General features: G+C 41.8%; 5 protein-coding genes and 1 long non-coding RNA gene across 6 annotated transcripts; 3 read left to right on the forward strand and 3 right to left on the reverse strand.

Annotated features, from left to right (window-relative positions):
• The first annotated feature begins 445 nt into the window (after positions 1–445).
• LOC138136177 (uncharacterized) lies at positions 446–3,453 on the forward strand. Its single transcript, XM_069055234.1, has 2 exons — positions 446–718; positions 1,999–3,453. Exons 1-2 carry the CDS (start codon positions 713–715, stop codon positions 3,331–3,333), a joined length of 1,341 nt encoding a protein of 446 aa, XP_068911335.1. The 5' UTR covers positions 446–712; the 3' UTR covers positions 3,334–3,453.
• Positions 3,454–5,606: 2,153 nt separating this feature from the next.
• LOC138136176 (uncharacterized) lies at positions 5,607–8,302 on the forward strand. The gene is made up of 5 exons (XM_069055233.1): positions 5,607–6,101; positions 6,153–6,445; positions 6,496–6,929; positions 6,985–7,270; positions 7,317–8,302. The coding sequence occupies exons 1-5, from the start codon at positions 6,016–6,018 to the stop codon at positions 7,565–7,567; spliced, it is 1,350 nt and encodes a 449-aa protein (XP_068911334.1). The 5' UTR covers positions 5,607–6,015; the 3' UTR covers positions 7,568–8,302.
• A 9-nt stretch (positions 8,303–8,311) lies between these two features.
• On the reverse strand, positions 8,312–10,779 carry LOC138136172 (serine/threonine-protein kinase 11-interacting protein). The gene is made up of 3 exons (XM_069055230.1): positions 10,622–10,779; positions 9,885–10,568; positions 8,312–9,575 (listed from the first exon to the last, which is right to left on the reverse strand). Exons 2-3 carry the CDS (start codon positions 10,554–10,556, stop codon positions 8,430–8,432), a joined length of 1,818 nt encoding a protein of 605 aa, XP_068911331.1. The 5' UTR covers positions 10,557–10,568; positions 10,622–10,779; the 3' UTR covers positions 8,312–8,429.
• A 50-nt stretch (positions 10,780–10,829) lies between these two features.
• On the forward strand, positions 10,830–24,038 carry Haspin (haspin). Its single transcript, XM_069055221.1, has 6 exons — positions 10,830–13,598; positions 13,658–13,792; positions 17,600–17,774; positions 22,711–23,155; positions 23,215–23,513; positions 23,574–24,038. The coding sequence occupies exons 1-6, from the start codon at positions 10,907–10,909 to the stop codon at positions 23,773–23,775; spliced, it is 3,948 nt and encodes a 1,315-aa protein (XP_068911322.1). The 5' UTR covers positions 10,830–10,906; the 3' UTR covers positions 23,776–24,038.
• Positions 14,443–17,343, reverse strand: LOC138136185 (uncharacterized). The gene is made up of 2 exons (XR_011161199.1): positions 16,675–17,343; positions 14,443–16,598 (listed from the first exon to the last, which is right to left on the reverse strand). It is a non-coding gene; the product is annotated as an uncharacterized lncRNA (long non-coding RNA).
• LOC138136173 (mitochondrial-processing peptidase subunit alpha) lies at positions 24,033–26,316 on the reverse strand. The gene is made up of 8 exons (XM_069055231.1): positions 26,157–26,316; positions 25,893–26,104; positions 25,760–25,839; positions 25,426–25,704; positions 25,041–25,325; positions 24,621–24,992; positions 24,433–24,565; positions 24,033–24,336 (listed from the first exon to the last, which is right to left on the reverse strand). Exons 1-8 carry the CDS (start codon positions 26,204–26,206, stop codon positions 24,161–24,163), a joined length of 1,587 nt encoding a protein of 528 aa, XP_068911332.1. The 5' UTR covers positions 26,207–26,316; the 3' UTR covers positions 24,033–24,160.
• Between the last annotated feature and the right edge of the window lie 435 nt (positions 26,317–26,751).

The raw sequence follows: 26,751 nt of genomic DNA on the forward strand, positions 1-26,751 counted from the left end.
CGTCAAGCTAATTTTAAAGATTTTCAGCCATTTGGAGCCTTTGGGGGGGCTCGTCGAACAAAAAAACGTTGTATTCAACTCGTTCTTGTGTAATTTGCGCTTTTTTGGCACTCGTGGACCTTTAAAACTCTCGTTGCACTCGAGTTTTAAACTGGCACTCATGCCAAAAAAAGTCCAAATTACACACGAACTCGTTAAATAAATAACTATTATCACGTTTTGGCACATTTCACGAATATAAATTAGATATTTTTTCCAAAAACGTACTTGTCTTCATTTTTTTTTTTACTTGGAGTACACTGGAAAATATTTTCTTTTTTTGTGAATCGGGGTCGACTTCGCGCTCCGCCCCGTACGGCCGTGCACGCATACCTCGAAAAGTGTGACACTTAAAAACCGTAAGTAAATTCTCTTTCCGAAATTATTACATTCAGTCCATTAATCGAAGCGAAAAAAGTAACAGTTGGTAAATTATAGAGAGAATAATTGGCGAAGATGACAGATTAGTTTTCTCTTCGATAGGAAATTTAACGGCCATGTCAGAGATGATTCGGAATTTGAATGTCTCTCTCCGGTATAAAAGTTGGTTCACTGACCTAATTGTTCAGTTTACTGAGTGTGTTTTGACTGCAGTGGCCGACTTAAGTGTGTTTTCTTCAACGACGACTCCGATAACGTGTTCCTGGTTCTGCTTGCGTCTACTTTTTGCAAAATGAAGGTAAGTCTACACCTTTTTTCACCTTTGAGATCGCCTTTTCACCCAAAATTTGAACAAGAAGTTGTATTTTTCAAATTACATTTTGCAAAATAAATTTTCCTGCAATAATAAGACATTTTACACTATTTTCAAAATGAAATAAAACCAATATTCGCATATTTATAAAATTCGTAGCTGTAAACAATTATACAGGGTGACTCAAAAACACGTGTGCTAATTTTAACCAGTGGAAGAGCTCGCCAATTTATGAAACTTTTCTCTATAACAATTTTACGAAAAAGCATTGCAAATTGATTTAAAGTGTAAATAAAAAAGAAATCAGTCAAATAGTCAATTTTAACTGTCAAACAATTTTTTTTACAAACATTTTTTGTTTTTCAAAATGGAAATATGGCGTTTTGACTTTTTTTTTTATTTTCAGACAAAAATAATTCTACAATTATTTTATTATTTGACGAGTTCTTGTGTAAATTGGGGTTTTTTGGCACGAGTGGGCCAAAAAAGCCCAATTGACACAAGAACGAGTTGAATACAACGTTTTTTTTGTTGGACGAGCCCCTTAAAGGCTCCAAATCGCTTAAAATCTTTAAAATTAGCTTGACGTTTCGTTTTGACAAGTGGTGACATTTATGAAAATCCGTTCACATAGGAGAAAATTCTCAAATTCTGACCGTGTCGAACAAAAAAGGTTTTAAAAACTAAAACTTTTAAACACCGTTCACGTTGTTTTGGCATAATGGGAGGCCATGATTTATTTTTCTAACGTTGGACACACGTTTGATTCCCGTCACTGAAGTGCTTGTCATGCGGACCTGTCAAAATGAACATAACATGTTGCTGAATCTGACTACTCTTCTATTGCAAACTAGTAAATCTGACAATAATGCACTAGACATTGACGCTGTTTATAACCTCAAACTTAGAAAAACATAACCTAATTCAACAGAGAGCTTAACTATCAAATTAAATTGAAATTTTCCATGGCCTCCCATTATGCCAAAACATCCATCGACCTACTTGTCCGCCACAAAAACTCCAACAATTTGAATTTTTTCGTCCACTTCTGAAACTCCGGAAGGAACAACCCGGTCGTCCATACACTGACCTGGATCATTAGATTTCTCCATATTTGCTCCGGTAAAACTCGAGCATCTAAAATACTGTTTACCGGTAATATCCAGGTCATTGAATGCGATCCGTCGTAATATTCCACCTGACCTACACTGGTCGTTCAAAAACGAATTCGATGTCGCTTCCCGCTGAACCGCTTCTTCTTCCAGATCGACGTCTGCCTCGCCGTCTTGCTCGCCGCCCACTTGACCCTGGCCGAGTACCCCCGCCTCAAGTACCGCGGGCCGCCCCCCTTCCCGAAGCCGCCCCCGTTCCATCACTACGCCAAGAAGTGGCAGCAGCACCCGCCCCGGCCCCCCATCAGGGCCCGCCCCATCCCCGTCCACATGCCCAACCACCACAAGATCCCCATGGGGGTGTCGGCGTCCGTCAACCGCCCGGTGGCGGTGCCCGTCAGGGCCTTCTGGAAGCACACCCAGACCACCTTCAGGACGCCCGTCGAGACCCACTACATGACCTCGGCGCCGGTCCTCCCCAAGAAGGTGTTTCAGTCGTCGCCCGCCATCTTGGCACAAGAGTATGACTTTCACGTCCAGAGCAACAACATACCCACGCCCATCAAGACCATCAAGCAGATCGGCGAAAAAGGACCCATCCACACGATCCCAGCACCCAATCTGAGTCCAGCCGACAAGCCTCTGGTTCTGGAGGAGCTCAAGCCCCAAGTCCAGAGACAACACGAAATCCAGAGACAACCGGAAGTCGTCTCGTACGTCCAGATCCAGAAGGCCCACCAGTACCAAGTGACGGAAGCACCGGAACTGGCCTACAAGAATTACTTCGACAACTCCTACCACTCTCAGAACCTGGGAACCAACCTGGGGCCCAACGAACTCTACCACCTGATCAACGCCTACTCCCAGCAGTCCCCCACGATCGCGGTGCCGATCCTTCAGGACTCCCAACAGGACTACCTCCAGCAGTTCCCGTCGCTGCTGCCCCAGCAACCGCAAAACTTCGTCGACCAGCTCTCCCAGGAGCACGTGGCCATGGACAAGAGCAGCTTCGACGAGCCCGCCCAGAAGAAGGAGTTGTCGACGTCTCTGGTAACGGCCGCCTATAATCTTGAACCGGAAGCTTCGGAGTCAGTGGTGCACTCCCAGTACGTGCAGAACTTCTTCGACACCAGACAAGACGGCAACAACGTGGAGCCGGACGCCAAACCCAGCGAGAAGAACGACACCACGCAACCGGAGGGATTTTACGTGAGTCTCCCCAACAAGGAGACGGCGGAGTCCCTCGCCTCGTTGCAAGCCGCCGGCAAGCTAAACAGCAACCTGATGCAGATGGCCAAGAACAAGGTACCGGTTTCGATCTATGTGCCTGATGATGAGACGCGGTCACGTGACGGGGCGAGCCAATCGCGCGACGACGACGAGCCGACGTACGACGACTACGACCAATCCGAGGAGGACCTGATGACGGAGGAGGCGGAGCAAGATAGGGACGACGCCTTCGGCCACAGGCTCAGACCAAAGACGTGATCAAACTATACTATTTATTATTGTTCGTTGTTGTATTTACGTTATTTATTTATTTATACGTTTGCCGCCGTTGTATTTTCTTGTTTTAATTGTTGTTGAATAAAATGTGTAATACTAGAAGACTTGACACGGTTTCTTGGCACTTCCACTTTTGTCCATGCTGACCTCAAATTTCCCGGTTTAAATGGACACCTCCGTAATTGTTGTTGCAAATGTTGTTTGATTTGTTGAAGTGGCGCATGTCGTGCCTTTCTCGGCTGCTTCGGAAGTGGGACTGGAAAAAGTGGTGAAAGCCTTTCGTGAAATGTCTAAATTTCGAAGGAAATGGAATTAGAAAATCTTGAACCAGATTTATGTTGTGGCAATTATCGAAAATGTTAAAGAACAAGACGACGGGGGAGAAAATATGCAGTAAGAATAGAATCTAAGCGAAATCAATTGGATTAAATCTGGTCAGGTCGAGGTATGCAGTACAAAAAAAAACTGCATATGAGGGTTATTACGTAACAAATGACGAAGAATATGGTTAAATAGATAAGAAAACTTAATTTTCAAGGTAAAAAACTTTCGAATAATTTCTACAGATTCCAAAGAAAATTGAAATTTCTTTTTTTTAAATAAAGTTTCAAAATGAATTTTATTCTGCAAAATTGATTCATCTTCTTCTTTTTGTGTAAGCATTTTATTTTATTTGGACTATACTGTATTGTTATACTAAGGACAACGTAACATTTTATCTGCCCCGCCCATTTCATTTTCTTAGTTACCAATCAAATAGGTTGTTAAGATGATCTGATTTACACAGTAAAAATTTCTGACATTCGAATTGTCTTAATGACATTTTATTTTTTAGAACCTAAAACAATAATTGTGGACTTGACAGCAAAATTCTAACCTTAACTTTTTTAGGTGGCAAATGTGATGAAAAGTTGTACAGATTGAATCTGGCTTTGATTCTGATTGGTCAATTTTAGTGGGCGGAGCAGATAAAAAGTTATAACGGCAATACTATAAAAAGTTATGTTTTTCTAAGTTTGAGGTTATAAATAGCGTCAATGTCTAGTGCATTGTTGTCAGTTTTACTAGTTTGCAATAGAAGAATAGTCAGATTCAGCAACATGTTATGTTCATTTTGACAGGTCCGCATGTCACACAGTGTGTCCAACGTTAAAAAAATTAATGATTGCCTCCCATTGTACCAAAACAACGTGAATGGTGTTCATATATTTAAAAAAATGTCTTGGGGGACAATGATTCAGTTTAATTAAAAAATAGTTTGTGCTAACAAGAGCACATTTTCTCATAATGGTGCTCTCCAAATTACTGCAACTCTCACTGTCAGAATCAAGAAAAATTTCACATTTTTATGGTTTTAAAAGCAAGAAGAGGTAATTGTGAGATTACAGTTTAGAGTAAGATTGATGTAAAGAAAATGAAGCCGAAACGAGTCCTGAATTATGCATAAAAAAATCCTCTTGCAACAAGACGGTGCAATTCCACATTTTATCGTTACGGTAGTAAAGTGAAACATAAATCACGGTCACATTCTCATGATTTCATTATTCTCAATTTGTTTAGTAAAATAAACAAGAATAGATTTAGAAAAAAATAAGAACCTGCTGAACCACAACATTCTTCGCAAATAAAGTAATCTTCATTTGGACACCTGTTAAAAAATCTTCCGTACGTACAAGTACGAGCCACTTTCTTCAATTTATTCTTCCGCAATAAAAATTATTCGCAAATAATTTCAGCCGTGCTGCACTGAGAATTGCACCGATTAACAATGCCACAAAAATTAACTTTCCCACACACTTCTTATGTGTAAACAACTTTCTATTCTTCCGTAATTTCGTTGAAAAACCCTCATAAAGACCAAAAAAGTAGGCATCATCATTTTAGACTCGTTAACAAGTTCAATGCAAGGACGTTCTTCTGCATATAAAAGTGTCACGACTTTGAAAGTGTGCCACGGCATGCTCTCAACTACACTTCACACTAAATTTGAAGCGTGTGTACTCTTCACAACGTAACAATTTTCGGCACGAGATTCGTGGACAATGTATGAAAAGCGAAATTGAAAACAAAAACTAATTTGTTTGGGAATTTCTAGGAGACTGTAGGCAACCAACTGTACAAAGATTGAATGTAACAACAACAAGAGAATCATATTGGGAGTTGCGTAATTGGTAATTAATAATGATATTCGTCTTGATTTTTCTTTATGGAGTAAATAAATTGTGTCAAGAGTATCTTTTAAATTTTAGCGCTTGGTGTAGTTCGCCGAAACGCCAACAATGGCAGCACTAGTACTGAAGTTGTTGTGTTTTAATGTGAAGTTTTAAGATTTTTTTTATAATAATCCCAATGTCGCAAACGCTTTAGAGGAGTAGTATTGGGTGCTCTTTAAAATAGTCTAGATCTGAGTAGCAATTAAGACGGCAAAGACTGTACCGGAGTGTGAATATTTGTACTTACGACGTGCACATGCTCCAGCTGACAATCAGGTAGAAGTGGTGTCTTAAGGCGGGCCATTCGCGGCGATACGAATCAAATCGGCGATAATTTGCTTTGGGACGGTCCGGAGGTGGATTTCAGGTGGGAATTTTGCGGAAAAACTGCAAGAAAAAGTAATAATCATCAGGAATAGTGGATGGTGTTAAATGTTGGGAAAAAGTTAACATGGAAGAGAATGTTTTGAGTTACGGTACGATGGACGAGGCTTACGACCTTCTGCAGAACGGCATCTTGGTCGAGACTAGCAAAGGGTAATGATGGCGGGTTCAGGTGGATGATTATGCGTTTATGTAACTTTGCAGCTTGGTATGCATGTCACTCAGCGACGCCATCTCGTCGTCCGACCTAAACCTGTCAGTGGAGGATTTAAAAAACGTGGCGACCGAGCTGATCTCACAGCAGAACGTCGAGATCCCCGACAAAATCTGCCTGAAAACGTCGCTAACTTCCGACAGCGATGGCTTCTCGAGCGAGTGCAGCGACGTCGGTTTCGTTTCCGGCGGCTTCGTCGCCGAGTCGCTGGCCGCCCCCAAGGACCCCAAATTCGTCCTGATGAAGACGTTACCTTGCGCCAAGATCCAGGACTCCAAGCCAGGTTCTACTTTGAAAATTGTGTAACAGCTAACTTCATTTGGTCTTTGACAGTTGGGAGTGAAGTTGCGCCCGTCCAAAATCCCCAAGACAAGGCTGCCAATATCGACGTGCACAAACCCCCCAAGCGGAGGGGCGGCTGGCCCAAAGGCAGGAAACGCAAACCTGAACTCATGAATCTGCCCCCTAAGGCGCCCGCCACCGGGTATAATCTGTACCTGAACGAACAGCGCAAGCTTTTCAAAGACAGCAATTTAGTTTTTCACGAGATTACCAAAGTTATAGGCAATAAGTGGTCGAATTTGAGCTTGGAGGAGAAGAGGCCCTATTTGGCTAAGGCTGAGGAGGACAAGAGGCGGTACAGAGAGGAGCTGAAGCAGTACCGGCAGTCGGACGCGTACCGGGCCTATCTGGCCAAGAAGAGGCGCAACAGGTTGCAGAACAACGTGCTCTCAGAGAGCGATATGGATGCCACAGATGAGATTGACGTAAGTCGAGTTGGAAGTTAAAGCTTGTCTTTAAATCTTATTGGTGATTGTTTAGGACGAGGACAACGAGGAACTATACTGCAGGACTTGCGACCAGTGGTTCCACAACCTGCACAACAAGCGTGAGCACCTGCAGGGCCGCCAACACACTCAATCCGTTGCCGGCGACATCAAGCGCGAGCTGGACATATCAGCTTCGGACAGCGGAATCCTGAGCACCTCTCTCGACGAGTCGAGCCTCGACGCCATGCCCAACATATCAAAACTCAAACCCGACGAGAAAAACGCAACTTCCAACTCAGTTTACGACTCCATGGTCAGTCTAGTATCAGCAGTGTCAAGTACGTGTCTATAGAGATTTGCGCATAGACTAAACGTTGGTTTCAGGGCAGGAAAAAGAAATCCAAGCGCTGCACAGGAGACTCCAAGAGACCGCCATGACCCAGAACGCCCTCTGCCAGCAGTTGAACGCCCTAAGGCAGAGGCATGTCAAGCTGAAGAACGACTTGAGCAGCCTGAAGGAGCACGAGCGCAACATGGAGGCCAAAGTGTCGCACCTGTGGCAAGTGCCCAGTTGGTTCATCATAACGGACTTCAATACGGAAACTTCGACGGATTTTAACGACGGTAGCGAGTAGAGCGCCCCCACATGTAAAATTCTTACTTTGAGGTTATGGGTTATTGTTTTATTTGTAATTTCTATTCGGGACGCCAATAATAAGTTGAAATAAAACGCAGCTCAGGTCGACGAACAATATCAAAAGTAGAGGGTCACGTGGAGTCAGCTCAGCTGTCAAAGTTTTTTTTACTGTTGAATGTTAAGTTAAAAACTGAAAATCATAATTTGACAATACAATAGAGTGTCGGGAAATGAGGGTCAGTTTGAATGACAGCGCCAACTAGTCAGTTTAAATGACAGTTGTGTACTTGAAGTGATATTTTTATAGAGTGACTATCAAAATAGGAATTAATGTGTTTTCTGTGTAGGAGGGACTAAATTTTGTTGTACGTTTGCACTAGTTTTTGTCGTACCACTAGAGGGCGGTGGAATACAAAGTGAAGCTTCAAGGTCGCGCGCAGCCATTTGCCAACGAGGCAAACAATCATTGTTAATTCTATTATTTCGTGAATGACCGAAAAACCGAAGTTTCTCTTTAATATTCAGGTATCTAGTGGTGCGTACAAAAATTTGTGTATTCTTTCCTATCGTTTGTTTTCTGTAGAACGTCCAAAAATTGGGCAAAGACAGTTTACTTCCGTCGAACACGCGGGATCTAAAACAAAATCGTGTCGTTGCAGCTGTTCGATCCTGCCGTTTACATAATTTATTCAAAAACTTGTAACAAAATGTAATAAAGTTGTTTTCTCAAAAACGGTCAGTCTTCACATTTTGTAACGTAACGAGAGCATATATTTCGCTTAAAAATTAAAATATAAATACAATATGTAAATAGAAGTCTTTCGTCAGTCTGGCGTACGTAGAAATAAATTGTGGTGGTGTTATTCAGCTTCGACCACCAGAGTGCTATCACAGCTTGGGCATTGCACGACTGCCTCCCCCAACATCGACCCGTTCTTGATTTTTTTGAACACCACCGAGCACTTCATGCACTGGAACTTGACGTCGTCCTCTTTCTTCGGCGTCCTCGAGTTGATCTTGTTCTTTATGAGTCCGACGAAAGCGTCGATCTCCTCCTCGAACACGTAGATCCTCTGCTTCTTGTCTTTCCTCATCGTGTCGAAGTCCAGCTGGACCGTGGTGGCGCTCTCGTCGACGATCTCGCAACTGAGGATGCTGTCCAGGTGCCACTTCTCCCGCTCGCTCCCGGTGGAACACTCCCTCTCGGAGAGGTGCGTCGGTCCTATCACTATGAAGATGGGGTCCGTCTCGGTTTTGATCGTTGCCAAGTAAATGCTCTCCTCTCCTTCGACGTCCGGCTCGTCGAGCGACGTGTCAGGCGTCGCATCGTGTTTGTCGTACTCTTCGTTCAAGATGTCGCTGGTGTTGAGAGGTGTGGACTCGGCTTGCGCCGCCTTGTCGAAGTCACCCGAATAAATCGTGAAGTCCGCTTCGTAGGGACTCGTCGACAGAGGCAAGGAGAAGCTCTCCAACCCCAACACGTCCAGCAACCCCGACTGCGAGTTCAACCAGGACTCTCCGAACTTCTCGTGCAGGTCCTCGATCTGCTTCTTCGTCTCGAGGTACTGTCTGGGCGTGGGAGGGCGGACGAGCACGGTGCTCTCCCTGCTCGACGCCTCCTCCTCGATCACCACTTGCCGCACTTTTCTCACCCTGTCGGTCGCCATGTTCAGCGAGTCGTTGGCCAGACTGTTGTTTTTCGACTGGAGGGGGTAATAGGAGCCCACCAGTCGTTTCTCGTTTTTGGAGAGGGCCACGTGGTTCAGAACGAAGTGCGTGGAGGCCGTGTTCACGTGGAGGTAACTCGCGGTGCGGTTGCGGTGGTTCGGATGGAAGCTCAGGGGGTTGCTTCTCAGGTTCAACCACTGCAGGGTGGCCAAGTGGGAGACAGTCAACAAGGACTTGTGGTCGATGAGGCAGTTGTTGCTCAGGTCGAGGACGCACACGTTGTTCAGGGAGCGCAGGCCGGTCACGTCCTCGATGAAGTTGTTCTTCAGCACGACGTTCTGCAACAAAGGCGATTTAAATTTGACCCCGAATCGAAGTCGCGCAGCGCCATCTGCTACCAACGAATGTTCAAGGTCGTTGCGTTCTATTGTCCAAAACTGCACTACAAACCTTTTGTTGTAGTGTACAATAGCAACTAAACGCACTGAACTCTCGTTCTCTTTACGTTTTGAACAATAAGAAACGCAAAATGTGTTTTATTACAACTATTCTGCTGATTTTCGAAAATGACATATGAATCCGTTGTGGCACACCTGACTGTCACCCTTGTCAACGTCAGGTCTGTCACTCGCTCTCAATTTAATTACCTGCAAGCGACTGCAGATTTGCCCCTTGAATTGCGGCACCGCCTCCAATTTATTATATGACACATTCAAGGTCTTCAGATTGCCCAGACAACTTACTGCTTCTATGTTTGTGATTTCATTATGACTGAGGTCTAGAGTGTGTAACCAAGGGGCACATTCCAAGCTTTGGTCCAGTTCTAAAATGCCGTTACTGATGAAACTGGCTTCTTTCAGTTCACTCCAACAAGAAGCCTGACTTTTGTCAGCCCCACAGTTGTTCAAAATGTCATTCAACGTATTTAAAGTTTTTTGACACACTAGTTTTTGTAATTGTGAGCGCAGCACTTGAATTCCTTTCACTGTGTTTACATTGAATTTGGAAAATTCGATAAAAATTAGATTTCTAAATTTTGTAATGTCTATAAGTTCTGTGTCTTCAGTGTAATTATCACTGTAAAGTTTCAAGCTTTTGGCTTGTTGAAAATAGTTGGAGATGTACTGCAAGTCTCTCAGAAGCTCAGCTTTGAAGTTGTGAGGTTGTTTTACGTGGAATGAGGTTGACTGCTCTTCAATTGAATCAAAGGATAAGAGTAGGTAGGCTAATGTTGGTGTCGAGAGAGTAAGTATATTAGGTTTGTTCTTGACTGACGAGCGAAGTTGGAAGGCTAAACAAGAAATCTGGTTATTCTCCATATTGTATTTTGCCTACAATTTTGATCAGATAAAGGTAGATTACATTATTGTAGGTGGATACTTACATATTCAAATCCTACTATTTTATGTTAAATGGGTGCGATATAATTGTGCGATGTATTTAGCTTTGTTTTTTCTAATATTGTTTCGGAAAAGTGGAAGTTCCACTTTTGAGGGCATCGTTTTTCACAATAATAACCTTTAAACTGTTGACATTTACTGACATGTTGTCACTGTTGACAGACTGTCAAAATCGAACGCTGCGGTTGGTAGCAGTGGAGTAGTGTGTGCTGTCAAAAGTGAAATGTTTATTTTCGTCGAACAGTTAATTCAATGAAAATAAATAAATAATGCCGTCACACAAGCCTTTGAAAACTTACGAAAAAAGAAGCAGGGCTCAGATAAGCAACACTTCGAAATCTGTTGACGCTATTAACGCTCTGTTCGCAGAGAATCTCTCAAAAAGATTGAGGTGTCGAAAGAAGAAAGCCAAGTTGGAAGTGAAGGAATTGCCTCCCAGAACGGAAACTTACCTCACAGGCGACTCCCTCACAGTAGAACCGAACAGTACCTTCGACAAGATTCTCAAAGGGAAGGTCTACAATGAAGTTAAAATAGACAATTTGGTCAGAAACAATTCTTCAGAGAGTGATGTGTCTAAGGGCCGAATAGCACAAGTGAGTGTCAGTTTTCACTCGCCCGTGATGACGAGAAGGCAGCACAAGAAGGCGAGTGCCGTTATATCGGAATTGTCGGACGCGTCGAAAGAGGGTTCAGCCCCCTTGAGTAAAAGTTCAACTCTGGACAAACCAGTCACTGACAGTTTGTGCATAGAAATAGAAAATAAAGTGGTGAGTGTCTCTTCTTTGAGTTACATAAAGCTGCCAAAAATTACAGAGAATGAGGTTATGAGCAATGATCATGTAGACACAGCTTATGAACCAGTTTTTTCTGCCACATTTAGAGAGAGACAAACTGTTCATTCGAGCACTCCGTGCGTCACAGTACCTGTTAGAAAAATTGTAGCCGACTCGATCTCGCCAATAACCAAGTCGGACTCCTCAAACTCGTCAAAATTGATAGAGAAATCCTACGACCAAATAAGAAAGTGGGATGAGAATTTCCCAAATTTGGACACGGGGGAGACTCCGACGGGGCCTTCGACGCGCGCGGGTGGCAAATTTGGAGCCGACGTTAACGGACGACGGCGGAAGTTGTCGATATTGATCGGTGAGGAGCCCAAGAGGCTCTGTCAAGATTGGAAGTTGAGTTGCCAACCTAAAGTTTATTTAAAAGCTTCTGACATCATCGAGTCGCGCCGGACCAGATCTAGATCCAAAAAAGAACAGATCGTTTCAGATTTCAGAGGGTTCAATCGAGAGGAACAGTCCTGTTCGAGTCAAGAGTCCAGTGAGATTCAAGAGTTGTTGGAGGAGATGGATTTGATCGCAAAGAAGAAACACATTGGAGAGATTTTGATTGCAGAGAGTAACAACAGACGTAGGAAGACGACAAATGGAGGGAAAATTAGTTTAGAAATTGCGAAGAAGCAAATCGTCAATAAAAGTCGAAATTCTGAGTTTCCTCCAAGTTCAGTGAAAATCTACAATAAGCGAGCTTTAAGGAGCTGCAGGGCCAGGAGGAGTCAAAGACTGCGCGGACAGATTATCGAGAGCAGCGTGGTGCTCAAACCGACGAGATTTTCTTCAAAGTCGCAAAAGAATCGACAAGTCGAGAAAGAAAAAGACAAAGACTCGTCAGAACCGAAGAGGAGTCTTCGAGACAAGAGGCGAACATCTAGTGCGCCAAGAAGTCCGGAAAAGAGTCCCCAAATCAAAAGAAAGAGCAACAAACGGTCGACAGTCTCTCTGAAAAGATCACCACAAAGGGAAGTCAACAGAAAGACTTCTCAAAGAAACTCGATCAAGAGTTGTGGAACCGAGTCTTTAAATTCTTCGACTGACGAAAACAAAGGATTTATCACTTTGCGAAAACGTAAAGTGTTCTTCTGCTCTGTCAGCAACAGAAAAAAAACTGACGTCGCCTCGAGCAGCAGAAAATCAAAAATTAAAAAAAACGTTCAGTGCATCAACATTACCGACGACATCTTATCGGAAAAGGAAGTGTCTTACAGCCATTCTAGCAACGTGAGTAGCGTTGCCTGTTCGGAATCGTCACTCGGCAAGAGAAATTATACGACCGAAGAACTGACCCAAAACGACGAAGTACAATTGCCGAAGTCGAAGATACCCGAGCAGAGATCGAAGGTTTTGACAGTGGAACTGAAAGACTTTGACGATTTCATGGAGAGTTATTACAGCGATCAGAGCAACGAACGGAGCGAAAAGTATAAAAGTTGTGCCGCAGACGAGTCAAAAAGAGACTCGAATCAGAATAGTGTGACGAGCGACGACTCGTACATTACAATAAGTGATGACAGTCTCTTTTGCGAACCAATCGAGACCGGCAAGATCAAATTCGAACGAGTATCTTCGGAGAAGAAGGTGGAAGACGCGACACAACCGTCGACTGTCAAAAGACGTGACGGTTTAGACGAATCGAGAAGTGCGATGGAGGCGCCCGCGAGGAGATCACAGCGTGTCACTTCGCCTCGAATCAGACCTCCCAAAGACTCGACACCGAGACGAGCAACCGAGCCCGCGAAAATAATCATCTTGAGTGACGTTGGTTTAGATCGCGACAGATCAGTCGCCAAAACATATCAGAATATATGGCACGATCACTCTTATTCCTCACCTCAACCAAAGCTAAAACAACTTCTGATGCACAGTACACCCAACAATAACAAGAGAAGTGTCACGACTAGCACGCCCATGTTTGCAAAAAACACTTCCTACTTGCCGGACATCGTGGAAACATCGATAGTGTCGGGAAATAGCAGATCCGAAGCAAACAAACCGAGAGCCGTCAGGCAGAAAGCGATCAAACTCAAGCCCGGCAAGTCGTACAGAAGGTCGCTGTCGCTCTTGAGGAGAAGTTCAATCTTGTTGGATGTGAAGAATTCGGGACGATGTCAAGCCGGTAATAACACGAGCGTTGTTAATTTGTCCAGAGTTGTACACGTTGTTGTTTTGTCGCAGATTGCGTCTGCATGAAATGCTTGTTTCGGAGAAAACTCGACCAAGATGTTACCGCCAGGTCTTCTCAGATCGTACCTGTTGCCAGCAAGTCTATGAATCGTTCGATTCTGGAGACCTACGCCCGGAGCAGTTTAAGTGAGTATGGTCGAATTCGTGGAGTGAATGAATGGAGTGAGCGAAACAGGACCGTCGAGGTACGACTAGTAACGGTATCTGTTGCTGTAAAAGAAAACGAGTCACAAAACAGTTTGCCAACGTCATTCTTTGACAGTATTAAGAGAGGCAACGCCCTTCGAATTCAAATGATGCTTTAAGATGGTTCGGCTGATTCACTTCAAAGATCTATTGGGTGTTGTGTACGTGAAGAGTCGCCCATTCGTTTCATTAATATCTAAATTTATTGTTTGTTTTTCTCGCAATCAATCAATGTAAAAATGGGTCTTGAACTGTCACTCTTCCGATGCATCATTTTCATTTTAATTTCATCCTCTATCAAACAGTTTTCCTTCTTTTCGTTCTAACTTTTGGAAAAACAGTCTCTAATGATGTGGACTCGTCACTGTTCTGAATTTTCAATTGAAGAGCTTGCTGCAAAAAGAAGATAACTCCTTTGTTCTTTGTGGTACATAATAAATTCTTTTGCATTGTTTGGTACAAGAACGACGCAAATCCGCTCAAAATAAATCAATTTTGAAGACATTTTGCGCTTACAATTCAGTACTGTCAGGAGCAAAAAGGGGGCGTCGCTTTGGATTTAAATACTTGATTATTTCGTAATTAATCAATACAGTTTTATGTATTTATTTTCAATGTTATATTAAAAATAGGCTATCAGTAAATTATAATGAATTAATTTTCCTCAGGAAGTGATTCAGCTGATGCAATAAATGTAAAGTCCAGGTCATTACTATTTGTCCACTAGACAAAAAGTAAGGTTGGCAGAATTGCCTTTGGTACTTTCTGTTTTATACGGTTGGCACTGACATTCAACCAATTTTTGTATGTTTCAGAGTTACTGCAATTACATTTACACACGTCAATTAGGTATTGTTGCGTTTTATATAAAAATATCTTCGATATCATGTTTACACGATCCCATTTGATGTTTTTGACATTTGACATACTTTCCCCAAAACACAATTTACACCACACAATTCTGTAGAATTCACATTAGAGAGTGGACGGATAATGTTGACCCCCGGGTCTGTACAGGATATTTTTGAAATACACATATTCTAAGCTGTTAGAGGGTTCCCAAAGGTTCAGCAAACCTTTATTGAACCATCTGTAATTATAACATCTTCCACTCCCCTTCGTGCTGCCACTGATGCACTCTTTTTTGTTTTAACGTAAGGTTCATTCACGTTGGGTTTTCCCTGTCAAATTGTTGTCATGTTGCAAACCTGCGCCTCATTTCCTAGTAATTTTCACATTATCGTGTTAGAGCGATTTGACGTCTTTTATTTTGAATGTTAGTTTGACGTATGAAATAAAGTCACAAATTTCTGCATAAAATTCTATTCGTATATTCCTGGTTAATTTTACTATGGCGGAAAGGAAAAAGAAGGTTTTATTAACAGCTAATTTGAACATTGGTTTAATTTAATGTAGCCAAGAACTAAAAAATGCCTATCAAGCTGACTTGTTGACAGCGAATAACATAACTTACATAACTTCTACAGTCTATGCATGACGTGGTTACTAAGATCGGCCCGTATTGGCGACATACACAGCTAAAATATTGAAATAAAAATCACACTGCCAAAAAATTAAATAATTCAACCTTGACGAGGAAACTCCAACGTGAATGAACTTTACAGTCGCGAGCAATAAATTTTGGTCGTCAGTGTCATTCTTTGACGCAATGGAAAATGCTCCATTGTAAAACGGTCGTAAACATCATACTTCATCATGTATGACATTAATTAATTCATTTTTTGACACTTTGTTTACATAGGCATAATCAGGAGGGGATTTTTTTTTAAATTTTTGACAATCTAACCAAATTTTGAAATGACATTGACGACCAAAATGTATTGCTCCCGACTATACGTGTATTTCAAAAGCACCTGTATATGTACTGAATTAAAAAAAAAATGTCTTAAAAATTAACCCCCAATTTCATAATCAGCCTAAAGTTACTTTAACCTTAAAGTTCTCCATTTACCATAGAAACATACTGTTGCAACAATCCATTAAAGTCACGTTAAGATAAAATCGACTTTAAGTTTATTATAATGAAACTGGCCCTAAGAGAGCCATTTTGTGTTACTGAAAAACGGGTTGTATGAAGTTGCAGCCAGATCTTCAATTGTTGTTGATTATCTAACTCTGACAGATGAGTTGATTTGTTAGCAATGGTGGACTGTATTGATATTGCATTTGATGATTTCTATGAATAAAATATTTGCGAGAAGAAAAAGAAAGAAAAACCATCGTGGAAATTGTTACAAACTGCGTTGAAAGTGTCCGGATTTCTAAGGGCATACAAAGTACTACCGTTGAATTAACGGTACTATTAAAATGGAATAATGGTCCCATTCTTCTTCGAAATTGACATTGAGTGTTGACTCTTTCTTTAAAATATCACTCAGGCGTCCCGACTGTACTTGGCTTCCTGCAAAAACCCGACAGAATCTATTCTAAAAGGGAAGATTTCCACGAAATTCCATTAAACTACGAACAAAATTCTCATTAATGTTTGGATTCAGAGAACCACTTTTCAATTTTTCAAGATCAATCAGTTCCCCATTCTCTGCCGATAAAATTCTTCAAATTCACAATTGTCTTGTAAGTTTTGGTACAGAAGTGGTAACTTCACCCCCAGTCAACGAAATCGTTTGCCTGTCCAAAGCTTCAATGCCTCAAGAGTATTTTTCGTTTTTTTCGATAGTCGTAGGTATGTCCGAACATTCCTATTTTTCTCAACGCAAATCATGCACTAGAAGAGATTTCAAGTTGAAAGAAAATTTTGCGACGTTTCTCGTTCTCTTTCATTCCCCCGATTCTGCATTTACCTCTTTGAAATCCATATTTATGTTTCTATTTATCCGGTTACTGATTCTAAAAGTGTGACAGGAATGAAATTTTAGAAAATCGAAATACAAAATGGAGAAATTTGAAAATTCAGAGACCCCTATCGGCGGTCTTGGTAGGTACAAAACATCGCGCTACCAATTAGAGAGCCCATGTTCATAACTGTCATTGCTAAATGCCGAAGAAATTATTTTAAAATGTTTGTTTTTGTTGTTTTGTTTGTACCAGGCTACGTAACACTCAGTATGTCGAATGTTTTTTGCTGTCATCTTGCATATAAAGTCCCGTTGGAAAATTTAAATTATGTAGGTCAAATGTTGGTGCGTCACAACAATAATTTTTTTTCCTTGGGCGTCATCAACGCTTCCAATTACCAACAAAGTTTCTCCGAACCTGTTGATTGTTTGTTCCGGGGATAGATGATGTCGAAACCACGAAGACCATGGGGCCATCGTAACCATAGACATTGTCATCGTACGAACAGTAAATTATTGGATATTGCAACCTGTATTATGACCTCGGCAAAAGCCGCAATTAGAGATCGACCGACTGATTAAACTTCCTCTTTCACATCCTTATCAATTCCGTTAAACGAATGAGTCACGTCGTCGTCACCACTCCGCCACGCATCCATATTTATAACTCTATGGTCATACCCGTCCAATGGCGAGCTTCCGCTGCGGCCACGTGACCGTAATGGCGTCACTGTCACCAGTCGACCGTTGTGCGCGTCTCGATCAGCATCAAACGAAGTTAAAAACGCAAATTCTCGTGGTTTTTCTTTTTAGTTTTTGACAAACAGTCGCGTTCGTCGTACGTTGCGTGTCGTCCTATCACTGTGTATGCATTACCGTTCGGGAGTCGAGGCCAGTTGCATGTGCATTACGACCTATGATCATTTACCAGGTTATGTGCAAGAAAAGGAGTACCGCGACTTGGATGACAGCATTAGAGGTCTTTCGTTAAGCTCGAGGAAGTCTCTCATACACAATCCACCGCCGGTCGTCACAGCCAAGGACGTCGTCTTGAGGAGATGCGGTCAGACGGAAGTCTTGCCCTTCGAACAATGCTACCCCAGGAGGTAAGACAATCCATCGCCGATTCGTTCCTTCACGGATTATTGCCCAAAGACACGAAATTGACGCGAGCCCGCTGCGAACTTTCTTTTCGGGGCCAGTTGCGCAACCTTACGATGCTACGTTTCACGGTTAATTAGCAATTTGTGTCGAAAGAAGTGCACCTGAGGGTGAACACTTGCGAAAGAAACGTCGGTACGTTGTTGATAATAACATGTGGTGTACAGCTTGTCACAACAGTAATGTCCGTCTATTATTGTCACGGCCTACTCTGTTTTGTAAGTTTGACGGGTGAAGTGTCAGTTTCGATTTTGTTTTCGCAACTCAAGGACAAGGTTGTTTTGTTGGGTAATTAGCCGTTCATGACTAGAAATTTTCATCGATTCGGTATTGTCACGATCTGCAGGTTTGCTGTTTATGGTGTTGGTATCAAAATGGATGGAAGGATTGTGACGAGTAAGAGATTTGTTACGTGGATGGAGAATGTTGAGAGAATGAAAAAATGAGAGTTATGTTAATAGATTGGGTATTTGGAAAAGGCGCGAAAGAAGGGAAAAATTCGAATGTCGGGAGTAGTGAAAGTGGCTTTTAAAACCACAAAACTTGTTCGTGGAAAGTAGGGTAAGAGATCAGTGTAAAGTTTAAAGTTGGCTGAACTTGAAAGAAATCGGGGGAAAATTAAGTGATAAGAAGGGTGAGAAGAGAAAACAAAAAGGGAGTCCTGAAATGAGCAAGAATTTAGTAAAGCGTGGAGAATGAATGAGAAGTAGTAAATAAATTAAATGGAGAGAGAGAGAGAGAGCAAGGAAGAAGCTTGGAAATAGTAGCTTTGAAAAATTTAAAGGAAAACAAATTCAGAGGATTTACTGTAAAAATTGATTTAAAATGGGTAAAACAAGCAAACAGGCACTAAATGAAATAGTCGAAAATAACGTTTGTTCAATTAAAGACAAGAAGAAAAAAAAATAATAAAAAAACAGACTAGCACGAAGATTAAAAAAAGGAATTTGACGAGGAAAATTATCTTCTAAGGGAAAGAAATGAGAAATAAAGTAAATGAGCATCATGCGAGAATAAGGAGTTAAAAGTAAGGCCAAAAGAATTGAAAAACACGATGTAGTTGGAAGAGAAATCCAAACAATTAAAGGAAGAGGAAAGAAAATCAACCGTTCGCCAGGCCAGAACTAGAACCTATAGAGATACCATGTGAATGTTTTTTTATTTAACAGTGTTTGTTCGTAATTAATTTTCCTACGTAATTTAATGATTCTATTATTCTTTGGAAACCATAAATTATCACATTTCTATCATTGTAATTAAAGTAATTAATAAAAAATGAAATGTTAAGTTATTCAACGGTTATTCATTGGAATCACTAAAAGTTTCCAAAATATCTACGTCGTTGATGGACTCTTTTATGCAGAAAAATTCTTTGTGGTTATTTAACAAGCTTTTTTGTGAAAGTGTATGCTAAGTAAATTAAAGAGAGGAATTAAATTTATCGAAGAAAATTTCGAAAGTAAATGTGAGGAAATGCTCTAACTTGCAAGGTAGAAAAACTGAAAATAATAAAAGAAATGAAAGATGTACCAAAAGTGAACACGAATTAATTGAAAAGAGTAGGAATATAGTTAGGTTCGAATGGAAATGATGAAATGAGATAATGGAGAAAAATGCAACAGGAGAATGTCTAAAATGCAGCAAGCAGGGAATGAAATGTAAATATGTAGTGGAAAGGAAAAAGGAAGAGGAAAGAAAATACGTAATGAGACGTTCATTTGACCGGAACTAATACCTAGGAAAATGGTATGGGAAAGTTGTTTTTGTTTATTTTCTTGACCCCCAGTGGTATAACTACAGCAGTACCGTGTGGTAATTAATTTCTACGATTCATTTGAACGTTGTGTACAGACTAGAAACTTTTTTTTTCTGCCTCCGTCTAAATTTACTTAGTTTTCATTCGCCCAAATCGTTTTGAAACAGTGAATTCCTTAATGAAAGGTTTTAGGTTGATGGCAAAGGCCAGAAACTGTCATTTTGCAAGTGATTGCACTTGTGGAACCTCGGCTCACGCCTCGAACCACAAACCGCACTGGCATTTTCAAAATTACAGTTGCTGGTTTTGTGATACAAATAATTATAGTCCACTAGTGTTAAACATTTTTTGAATCCTTGGTGTTAAATTGACGTTTCCGTATTGCGATGATTTTGTTAAAAGAGATATGACACGAAAACAAACAAAAGCACGTATTAAGAAAAGATGCGAAGGAGATAAATGTTCTGTTAGCGGAAATTGTATGATAGATGATAAACTTGATAAGAGAAAACTTTAGCAAGACGTTAAAGAAATTCGAGGAACAAAGCCAACTTCTAGGAGGAGAAAGATGTAATAATGGAATGAGAAAATATGCAACATGATCAACAACAACAAAAAAGATAAAGGCCGGTTATTGAAAATGAAATTTGTGCAAACGTGCAACGTAAACTGTCACCTGTCAATTTTGACATTTGTGTGAATTCTATTACAATAAGGATTTTTCACTCGCAAACACAAAATATTTAAGACACTAACCAATTTTTTGAAAAGAGATTGAAAAATTTTTTAACTAGACTTTCCTATTAGACATAACATTGTTGGAGTTTTGACTAAACCTCTCTCCGTCGTAATTGTTTGTATGGTTGAAGCTACGCCGCACGTTTTTGGAAGATTTCTTTTCCATAGCCACCTTTTTTTTTTTGTTGATTACATCGTACTAAATGAACAGAATATGAAAAAAAAAAACAAAACACAAACCGTATAAGTAAAGAAATGGCAAGGAAAACAATAGTATGACAGAAAAAGAATTAAAATTGTTTAACAAATTGAACTTAACAATGGTAATAATAATAACAAGATGTAATACTACTATGTATTTACTAAATAAGCACATAATAAATATTTCAAATAAAAAACAAAGAAACACGATATTCACTCGCTTTGTTGACAAAATGATATTTTTTCTGATTTACTTCGTGATCAGAACAAATAGAATAAACAGGGCTGAGTAATGTGAGCTTAACACACCTCTGGAAATGAATCTGACTAACGGCGGAAATATTTCCTAATCAAATATTGATGCTGATAATTCTGATAAATGATAAATATTTGCCACATCTGATGCAAAACCTTAGAAAAATATTTTCCATGCAAAAATTGCTATCCCGCTGGGTAATTCTCTCCATTGAATATACACTGACGTCATTTTGCTTCGAACAAATGAGTCGGAAACATGCGAAGACTTTAGACAAACAATAGGCACGTGTAATAATAATACATTTTTTATCATATTGATTGAGAGATTACCACATAATTTCTAATGTTTTTTTGCTGTACCGTGCGCATTACAATTTCTCAGGATTACAGCGGACTCGTGAAACAATGAAAACTGTAATCGCATTGTAAGCTTCACAAAACGAGCACTTATTGTTCTTTTGTAACAACTCCACAACAGTCTTAATTGCAGAAAGCTTCGTTCAAAAATCCTTCAGATAAATCGCTCGCGAACTGATGTAACTGTTGATAATTGCAGAGTCGTTAAGCACTCGAAATTTTTCGCATTTTTCCTCGCAGGTAATTATCGCACGGTTCCATGTACAGTTGCGCCAAAAAAGCGTTTACGGTTCCTCATTGCGCAAAAAAAACGAAGGTGAAACAAACTTCGACTTCCGCCCGATAAAACCGCGAGGAATTTCAATGTTATTCTATTGTTTGAAAGATGGCGACCAACAATTGACAAACGATTTGTGTGGCATTGAGACAAATCGAATTTGTTTATTTTGTTTGCCATTGAAACGTTCGTGTGGTCAATAAAAAAAGAAGAACATGATGTTTTGCAAATCGCAGTGATTCAATTGGGCAATTCCGATAAGAAAGATAATGTTTTTTTTTGATAAAGAACGAAATGTGGCAATGATCGATCGACAACCTCGCAATAATATTAACAACTGACAGACAGATTATGTACAGTGTGATTGATTTTTTGTAACGGGGTCAATCTAGTTGGCTCGGAACGATCGAAGACTGAAGGTCAGACGCGATAAATTTCAGCTAATTCAAAACGATTTCCAATTAATCGAGATGCAACAAAGGTTATCGATTTTGAGATCATACTCGGAGCATTTGCTCGTTCTAAATTTCGTCTGAGTGGTCTTTTGATAACTCCACAAATCCTCACATGGTTGAGGGTTGAGCGTTGAGTGAAGGTCAGCTCGTCGGAGGCACGTCAAAATATTTTTGTTTACTCAAAACATATGCAAACAATATTTTTACAACAATCACAAACATGTGATCTTTTTGTTGGTTGAAGAGTTTAATAAAACGGAGAAAAGTCCAGCACCAAGAATATCTCACCTAGTTCTGTGGTGACGTTTGCGTTCTAATAATACAAAATTATTCCAGACGCAACCTTGTACCGATTAATTTTTATTGAACCATCTGCACTCCTCAGCTTTCTCGAATCACGCGACCAGATTTAAGTGCGTTTCGAGGTTTGTTGACCCGAACGGGCTAAATAAAGGTCTAGGAAATGACCGTCGACAGATAAAAATTTTCCGTGGGTGGTTTCCGCGACGGACAGTTTATTTGATTAATTCCCGACGCCGGCGCTCGAGGCGCTGCGGCGGGAAATTCAAATTTGGCATGTTTGTTTTGGTGTACTTTACTGACAAAAACGGGCGGGAAATTTAAAATGCATGTGATTTACAAGAAAGTAGAGTACTAAAAATTAGTTCTCTGCTCAGTCACTCGTGGCGTTGCCGCCGATAAATTTCAGCGGGAAGTTTAAATTAACAGAAATGCCCGTGTGATTCAAAAATTAATTTTCTTTCGCAAGCGATATTTTTTGCCCCGTCAAGTATTTTGGTTCATCTCTGTGCATATTTTAAGTTCGTTCTTGTTCGCAGTGCCCTTCAGAACTGTCAGAAAATAGGAGAGGGTGTGTACGGAGAGGTGTTCCTCTACCGAAACCAAAATGGCGGCACTTCTGTGATGAAAGTCATCCCCATCGAAGGCGACCTAATCGTTAACGGCGAAAGACAGAAGAAATTCGACGAGATACTTTCAGAAATTGTGATCGCAATGGAACTGAGCAATCTGCGAAACAACAAGAAGAACAACACATCCGGCTTTTCGGAAGTACAAAAAGTGAGGTGCACCCAGGGGAACTATCCGGACAGGTTGCTCGACCTGTGGGAACTGTACGACGAGACAAGGGGTTCGGAGAACGACTCCCCCCAGGTCTTCCCGTCGGACCAGCTCTACATAGTACTGGAGCTGACCAACGGGGGACGAGATCTGGAATCTTTCGTCTTCAACAACGCCCTGCAAGCCTTCGCAATGTTCAAACAGGTACGGTAGACGGCACCGGTTCTGTGGTTTTTATTTTATTTTTAATTGTTTTTTGGCAGACTGCATGTGCCTTGGCCGTCGCCGAGAGTCAATTAAAATTCGAACATCGAGACCTCCACTGGGGGAACGTGTTGCTCACGAGCGTCGACAAAAACAAGACTCTACGTTACCGACTGAACGACAAGGACCTCGAAGTGGAAACTCACGGGGTCGAGATAGCGATCATCGACTTTACGCTGTCCAGGATCGAGTTCGACGGCGTCGTCATCTTCAACGACCTGAGTCTCGACAACGAGCTGTTCGCCGCTCAGGGGGATTACCAGTTCGAGATATACAGGTTGATGCAGAAAAGTAACGGGTAAGGGACGAAAACGGACGAGACAGGAGCGGTACTGACTGACTGGTGGTTCTGTTTCAGGAACGAGTGGCAACACTTCGAATCTTATTCTAACATATTGTGGCTTCATTATGTCTTAGATAAAGCGATCACTTCGGCGTTGAGGTACAAGAACACGAAGACCAAAGTCCACAGACAGTACCTGGCGAAGCTGAAGAAGTACGCCGACGACATTTTGTCGTACCATAGCGTGGTAGAGTTTGTTACTGAGAATTTTATGTAATTGTTTCGTTTTGTCAAATATCTATCGTTTCTAACTTATATCTAAATAACAGATCAATCATCGTTTGAGTTTTAACATGCATACGTACAACTTGTAAATAGTGAGCGGCGGCTGCGGCGGCGCCGACATCTACAGGTCAACTGTCAAGTGCGAATTATGTACATAGGAAGTGGCGCCGGCTGCGACATACGTTCTAAAAAATGTGTATTTCTAATGTGTGATGAATTTTTACAAAAAAATTTAATAAAGGAGAGAAAGACGGATCTTGTTTTTTTTTATTGTTTGGGCACGATTCACATACGAAAAATATGTACAATAATAGTATCTAAGGGTAATTCACAAACTGAACGATTTGTAATGGAGGATGAGACAGGAGGCGGTGAGTTTATCGGAAGAGGGAAAGTTTCCGGCCGCTGGGCATCTTGCCGTCTGCGTCGATCAGGCCGGCCTGGACGTACTCGAGGGACGGCATGCGGCGGAGGTCGCCTCTCGCCGCCACCGCAGGTTGCGACCCGAGCAATCTCTTGGCGACGGCGATTATCTCATCCCGGCTGATTTTCTCTGCAAACGAAATTTTGACAGACATGTCACTTTTGCATCAAGCGAGCGTCGGTCAATTTTGACATCGACTGACATTCGCGAATGTCACTTTCGTACCTATCTCGTTGATGAAGTGTTGGGGCCGCTTCCTATGCCCCGTTGCCAGGACTTGTCTCCCGATGTCCTCGAATATGACAGGGCGAGATTCCAAGTTCATCAAGAGCATCGACTGCAGCTGCGTTTTCGCCCTCTAACATCCCTCGCCTTGAGCGCTAACTTCTCCACGTTATTATTATGTGACTCACCCTCAGCTCCTGACCGTTGACGTTGCCGGCCATGTTGACCATCTCCTTCACCACCACTTCCACCATTTCTTTGACGTGATTGGGTGGGGCGCTCGCGTGGATGCACAACAGACCCGTGTCCGAGTACGCATGGTTGTACGCCGTGGCGCTGTACATCCAGTGGTACCTATTCAACACGTTCGTGTACAGCCTGGTGTACATGCCTTTGCCCGGGCCCCCAGCGCTGAACGACCCCCCACCCCCCAGCATCATGTTGAGCACGCACACCGCGATGAAGTCGGGGTCCTGATGCGAGCACCCCTCGAGGCCGATCATGACGTGCGACAGCACCGGAAGCCCTGCAGATGCGAACTGGGGGATGTCGCACTCCTCCTACCAACACAGTTTAGACTGCGCCCCCCGACAACGCGCGATACGCACCTGGACCAGTCCCCCGGTGTACTGCGCCACGCTGTCGTCCACCGTGATGTTCTTGTGGGGCGAAAACAGTCCCCTGTCGCTCTCCCAGATGGCTTTTTTGTCGACGAAGTGCTTCTGCACGGCGTCGCACAGTTTGTCGTGGTCGACCCCCACTCCGGCCACCACCATGCGTTCGGGGGTGTAGTGTTGGCTCAGGTACGTGAACAGGAGCTCCCTGTCGATCTTGTTGATGTTCTTTTGGGGGCACAGTTTTGGCAGGCCCAGAGTGTTGTCCCGGTAGGCGGCCTGAAACGGTGACATTTCACGACAATATTGGCAAACCTGCGTATTTTGACAGCCGACAACTGTCACTTTGAATATTTCCATTTTTTGGTTATTCACGTACAGCGTGGATCATGTCCATCAGGAGTGTCTCCTGTTCGGGCCTCATGTTCAGCGTCTCCAGTTCAAAACTGATGGCTTGCCGCGCGCTGTCAACCTCGTCCGGTGTGATTTGGGGCCTCAGAGTCGCCTCAGCCAACAATTGAATGACGTCGTTCAACCCGCTGGTGTAGGCTGACGCGGCGTAGATAAAAGTGTCCCGAGAAGCTTGACTGTCGCAGATGCCCCCATGTTTCTCCAACTTGTTGAACATTTCGTCCTTATCCGGATAATACAGTGTTGACTAAAAATATTTTTCTCAATAAAGATTCCTTTGACATTTGCCCAACAATCATTACGTTGAAGGCGAGTTTCTCGAGAAAATGGGAAACTCCACTAGGATAAGCCACTTCGTACCGCGACCCCGAATCAATAACCACTGAAATTTTCACCTGATTAAATCCAATTCTCAATCATCACTTCCCAGTGTACCTCCAACAGTACAAAACTCTCCAAACCTGTTTTCCGACGCCACTCTCAGTCCATTCGGCATAACCGTAACTTGCGTCGTCTGATGTTCTTTTCTGAGGGTGGCGTAAATCGGTTTGGGTAGATTCTCCACTGGTCTGTCCATCGGCGGCATGTTCGTCACTTTCTTGTTCGACCGGCCCGCGTAGCTTCTCGCGCTCTGAGGGCTCCATAACCTGAGTTCGCAAAGAGGTTATGTCGCACCATCTCACGTTCACTTTTACTTACTGGTTTTTACTGTGGACCAAGTATCTCTGGAACTGTTTGTATAATGCCATAACTGTGCAGGGAGCAAATGGGGTTGAAATTAATTCCTAATTGTTTTTGACATGAGACTGCAATTTGACATTTGCTTTTGACAGATTAAATCTGGGGAATTTTGGCGAGCTAGGTTGACGACACTGTCGACAAACGCGATCTTGGGTGTCATCCTGGTTATTTCAGTTTATTATTTTTATTTATTTATAATTAATTTCTGGTTCTTCATCATATTTTATAAACAACCCTTTCATTCAATACAAAGTGTTCATACCAAGAAAGTTTTGTTTCGTGTAAAATATAATTCAAATGGCAATTTATTTAAAGTTACTAATGTACACAGTGTCTCACAAAAAAACAGATTACATTAGAAAAACGAGAACCTAAAACAACTATTTTGCTAAAAGACACAGTATTAAATCACCAATTTAACAATATTAAGACAAAACAAAATTGTTCTTAATTTAAATTATTACCTATTTTTAATTTATGACGCTCTCTATTGTTAATTGTTGCTAAAGCGTTCTTACGACGGTATTTACCCCAACTGTGTAGAGGTGTCAAC

The sequence above is a fragment of the Tenebrio molitor genome, chromosome 8, assembly GCF_963966145.1.
Source record: "Tenebrio molitor chromosome 8, icTenMoli1.1, whole genome shotgun sequence".
Lineage (NCBI taxonomy): Eukaryota > Metazoa > Arthropoda > Insecta > Coleoptera > Tenebrionidae > Tenebrio > Tenebrio molitor.

Coding starts and splice junctions, on each gene's coding strand:
- LOC138136176 (XM_069055233.1), top strand. CDS start 6,016: ATGGAAGAGAATGTTTTGAGTTACGGTACGATGGACGAGGCTTACGAC. Junction 6,102..6,152: donor TTGGTCGAGACTAGCAAAGG/GTAATGATGGCG, acceptor GTAACTTTGCAG/CTTGGTATGCATGTCACTCA. Junction 6,930..6,984: donor ATGCCACAGATGAGATTGAC/GTAAGTCGAGTT, acceptor GTGATTGTTTAG/GACGAGGACAACGAGGAACT.
- Haspin (XM_069055221.1), top strand. CDS start 10,907: ATGCCGTCACACAAGCCTTTGAAAACTTACGAAAAAAGAAGCAGGGCT. Junction 13,793..17,599: donor CTACGCCCGGAGCAGTTTAA/GTGAGTATGGTC, acceptor ATCATTTACCAG/GTTATGTGCAAGAAAAGGAG. Junction 17,775..22,710: donor GAACAATGCTACCCCAGGAG/GTAAGACAATCC, acceptor TCTTGTTCGCAG/TGCCCTTCAGAACTGTCAGA.
- LOC138136173 (XM_069055231.1), bottom strand. CDS start 26,206: ATGGCATTATACAAACAGTTCCAGAGATACTTGGTCCACAGTAAAAAC. Junction 26,105..26,156: donor TTGGTCCACAGTAAAAACCA/GTAAGTAAAAGT, acceptor TTGCGAACTCAG/GTTATGGAGCCCTCAGAGCG. Junction 24,566..24,620: donor TCAACGGTCAGGAGCTGAGG/GTGAGTCACATA, acceptor GAGGGATGTTAG/AGGGCGAAAACGCAGCTGCA.
- LOC138136172 (XM_069055230.1), bottom strand. CDS start 10,556: ATGGAGAATAACCAGATTTCTTGTTTAGCCTTCCAACTTCGCTCGTCA. Junction 9,576..9,884: donor AAATCTGCAGTCGCTTGCAG/GTAATTAAATTG, acceptor CCTTTGTTGCAG/AACGTCGTGCTGAAGAACAA.